The sequence below is a fragment of the Culicoides brevitarsis genome, chromosome 3, assembly GCF_036172545.1.
Source record: "Culicoides brevitarsis isolate CSIRO-B50_1 chromosome 3, AGI_CSIRO_Cbre_v1, whole genome shotgun sequence".
NCBI classification, from domain to species: Eukaryota; Metazoa; Arthropoda; class Insecta; order Diptera; family Ceratopogonidae; genus Culicoides; species Culicoides brevitarsis.
Window position 1 is genome coordinate 5,575,140 of NC_087087.1, and position 4,378 is coordinate 5,579,517.

Here is a 4,378-nt window from a genome sequence, read left to right on the forward strand (position 1 = left end):
TTTTTTTCTGAACTATGCCACGTGACTTGCTTCACTTTTCCATACAAAATTGATTGAGCAACCTAAAATTTATTTCCGATTGATTTCTCTTTTTCATGAAAATCATCAAAGGTGATGCTTTTTTAAAAGTTTCTCTTCCTTCCTTCCATAAATTTGTGCAACGTCGTTACGTATACGTTCTGTACGTGCGCACTCAAGCATATCGTCGAGTCGAGTCGTTTACATCGCATAGCAACCCCAACTGCTCAAACAAACAAAAACAAAACAAAAAAAAATTCACTTTTCTTCTTCCTCTCGATAAATGGCTGAGATACATTTAATCGGTCAGGTTTTAGACGCAATCGATTTCGACGAGCCAAATTTGTTCTGCAAGTGGAGCATTCAGATCTCGAAGTTTTGCAAGGTCATCGAAGGTCATTCCGAAGCGGTAACGTGCACGAATCGCAATCGGTTCGAGGAAAAGTTGGCAGTTTTTGCGTCGCCGATAGATTTGCATTTGTCGTGTCGCTCGGTGCACGGTTGGCCCAAAATTCACATCGAAATTTACTCCGTTGATGGTTTGGAAAAGTGTCATCCGATTGGATTTGGATTTGCTCATATTCCAATTAAACCGTAAGATTTTTTTAAATTTTTTTTTTCAAAATTTAACGAAAATTTATTTTTATTTAAAAAACAAAATTCAATAATTAAATAAAAAATTAAATTAATTTAATTTAAAAAAAAATAAATAATTTTTTTAACTAAAAAAATTTATTTTTTTATTTAATTTAATTAAGTTTGTAATTAAAAAATTATTAAAAATTTTAATAATTTTGAAATAATTATAATTTTTAATTTAATTAAATTTAAAAAAATAATTTTTAATTAATGAATAAAAAAAATATTTTTTTAAATTAATTTTTTATTAAAATAATTTTTATTAAATTAATTAATTTTTTAAAAATTTAATTAAACTAAAAATTCAAAGAAATAATTCTTAAATAATAATTTAATCGAAAAATTAAAATAAAATTTATTTATTAAATTATTTAAATTTTTTTAATTTTTTGAATTAATTTTTTTTTATTTAAATCAAATTTAATACATTTTTAAATTTGAAATATTAATTAATTAAATAATGAAATTTAATTTGATTTTAAAAAATTTTTTTTTTATTTATTTTTAAATATGTAAATAAAAAAAAAATAAATAAAATAATATATAATAAAATAAAAAAAAAATAAACTAAATATTTAATAAATTAAATTAATTAAAAAATTAAATTAAATTTTTATTAAAAAACTTTTATTTCAAACTTTAAATTTCTTTGAATTAAATTAAATTTCCATTTTTTTATTTTTAGCGGATATCAATTCTTGGAAATACCGACTTGGAAAGTAGCTACAACGAATATTTTGGACTCAATTCAAGATAAATTCCATACTTCAGGACTTACCGTCGAAAAAAGTGACTTAATTTACTCCGGAATTGAACGTTACAAGCTTCGAACTGCATCCGCAGGAACTGTTCGTGTCGAATTGATGGTCATTCTGAAAAATTTAGGCAAATTTGGCACTGAAATAAAATGAAAATCCTCAGTTTTGTAATTTTTTCATCAATATTCATCAATTTAAAGGCAGTTGAGATAAGCATCATCAAGCCAAATCCAACGGAAAGTCCAAAAACCGACGAAATAACAACAAATCCCGCTCTAAATGTTACCACAGTAACGCCTTTAACGACGTCAGCTGTTCCAAACTCAACAAAAATTGAAAATTTATCAACCACAACGCCAATTCCTTCAACTTCAACGACTCAAACTACTCCGACATCGACAATTTCCATCGAAACAACGACAGAAAAGCCCCAAATTTGGAAGCCTTTCTCCGGATTCATCAATCGCCGCGCTGAAAATAAAATTTCCGATTATTTTTGCAACTGCGACACCCAAATAAACGTTTGTGAGGTGAATTGTTGCTGCGATCTCGACTGTTCAAAGGGAGCTATTCAACTTTTTGACTGTTCCAAGGAGCGATTTGACGTTCAAGAGTACGATTATTACGGAAAACTCGAAGATTGCAGCATTTCCGGCGGATTATTGTGCGTTGCGGGCTCAAATTTGAAAAAAATTGACTTTTCCTTCTACGATGTCGGGCGAAAAAATGAAATTTCATCGAAAAAATGGCCTGAAATATTTGGAAATATTGAAAATTCTCCGAAAAACGAGAAAATTGAGCGATATGACATGAACGACGTTGTCTTGGTCTTCAACGAAACCACGGAAATGATCCAAAAAATGATAATTTCGCAAAATTTGGGCGTCACGAGCAACAAATGCTTCGTCCAAGAGCCTATTTTGTGGTTGCGCGATGCAAAATCGGAATGTCCTTACACAAAAATTCATGAAAACTGGTTGGATTCGTGGAAAAACATGAAATTCTTACGATATCCGGTTGTTTCTTCCATGGAATATCATTGCACGAACGAGTCTTGTTCGAATGTCACCATTTCTCGGGCTTTTCGAAACCATTCAGTAGCTGGAATTGATCGAATTTCCGTCGAATTCATCATTTGGCACAATTTTACGAACATTTTGGGCGAAGTTCAGCTCAACGTGACCCATGATGACTATGAAAATGCTGAAAATGAGGAGAAATTCATCGAATTTCGCGTGATTTTTAAGAGTTTTGAAGAAAAGTACCTCGAAAAGTTCCCTCCGATGAGCGGAATGCCCGGATATGCCAAAGAAATGCCGCTTTTGACATCGAAAAAGGTCACTTTTAGCAATTACACGCAAGAAAACAAGGAATTTGTATTGGATTTCTTCGTTTTTAACAATCGCTCAGCGCCTTATCATGCCAACCGAACGTTAAAATTGCCCCAAACTCGTCGCGGAAGGTGTTTACTTGACTCCGCGCATCAGGATTTCATCAATTTCGGCGAAAATCGTTTCATAAAATGCAATTTTCCGTTAAAATTGGATCCGAAAAGCATCAACTCTGAGGCGAATTTTACGGAAATTTGTCAAAATTACCAATTTCAAATTTTTTCGATGCTTTTGAACTCGCACGACTTCGAAAAAGATAATTTTACTTCGAATATTTTCGTTTCGCAGCTTGGGCATCCGAAAAATTCCACAGACGATTGGATTTTGTTGAAGTTTTTAAATGCTCCGAATGGCGAACAAGAAAGTGTTACGGGAAATTGGCGCCAAGACACGAAAAATTCTTTTACTTGCACGAATATGGTCATTAACGTAAAATATGAATTTTTTTATGCGCAACTGAGGATTGCGGGAGTCGATTTTCAGAATGTTGTCAAAGAAGCAACACTTAATTTTGGTCCGAGGCTCGATTTGCATTTTAGAGTGAATGATGTGAGTGTTCCGGTTTTTGTGCAAACGCAATTTTATGACTTGACGAGGATGAGTAATTCAGGCGGAAGGAGTTTTATTGAGGTTTTGGTGATTTTTAGTTGTTTGAGTGTTAGTTTGAGCTGGAAATAAATAAAAAAAAATAATTAAAAAAATGAGAAATATTTTTTAATATTTAATAATTATTTTTTCATTTTAAATATTTTAGTTTTTAAAGAATTTATTTTTTATTGAAAGAAAAAATTCATAAAAAAATATTAAAATATGAATTTAATTTATTTAAAAAAATAAAAAAAAAAATTTAACAATAAAAAAATTTAAAAAAAATTATTTTTCCATATAAATTTATTAAAAATTAAAAAATTCTTTAATTAAAAAATTTATAAATAATTATAAATAATATAAAATAAAGTAGGTAAGTTTAAGAAATTTAAATAAAAAAAACTTAAAAAAAAATTATTCTTTAGTTAAAAATATAATTAAAAAAATTTTAAGTTTTTAAAAAATTAGTAAAATTTGCTTAATTTTGAAAAAAAAAATTTGATATATTTTAAATATAAAATAAAATAAATTTACAAATTATTAAAAATTTTATTTAATTTCGTGAATACAGCGCTTCTTTTTTCATTTTTATTTTTAAAGTAAAAAGTATCAAAGAAGAAAAATATTAATATTAAGCTCAATAAATAATTAACTTTACATTGGAAAAATTTCATTGTAAAAATTCAAAATTTTTATTAAATTTTTTAATTTAATTATATTTATTTTTATAAGATTAAAATTATGAAATTTTATATCAACGTGAAAATTATATTTTTAAAAATTTAATAATTTTTTTATTAAATTAATTAATTTTTTATAAAAGCATTCTTTTTTTTTAATTTAAAAATTACCTAAATTATTTTTTTTTTTATTTCAAAAATTTTTTGAGATTTTTAAAAATTTAACAATTTTTTTATTAAACTAATTTATTTTTAATTAAAATATTTTTTATTATTTTTTTTTAAATTTAAAAATTAATTAAAT

At 26.9% G+C, this 4,378-nt stretch overlaps 2 protein-coding genes across 2 annotated transcripts; both read left to right on the forward strand.

Annotated features, from left to right (window-relative positions):
- The first annotated feature begins 301 nt into the window (after positions 1-301).
- LOC134835797 (B9 domain-containing protein 2) lies at positions 302-1,568 on the forward strand. Its single transcript, XM_063850765.1, has 2 exons — positions 302-612; positions 1,343-1,568. The coding sequence occupies exons 1-2, from the start codon at positions 302-304 to the stop codon at positions 1,566-1,568; spliced, it is 537 nt and encodes a 178-aa protein (XP_063706835.1).
- A 146-nt stretch (positions 1,569-1,714) lies between these two features.
- On the forward strand, positions 1,715-3,484 carry LOC134833263 (tectonic; the record flags this gene model as incomplete). The annotated part of the gene is made up of 1 exon (XM_063847527.1): positions 1,715-3,484. A coding segment is annotated over one exon (1,770 nt), but the record flags the coding sequence as incomplete, so codon positions are not given.
- Between the last annotated feature and the right edge of the window lie 894 nt (positions 3,485-4,378).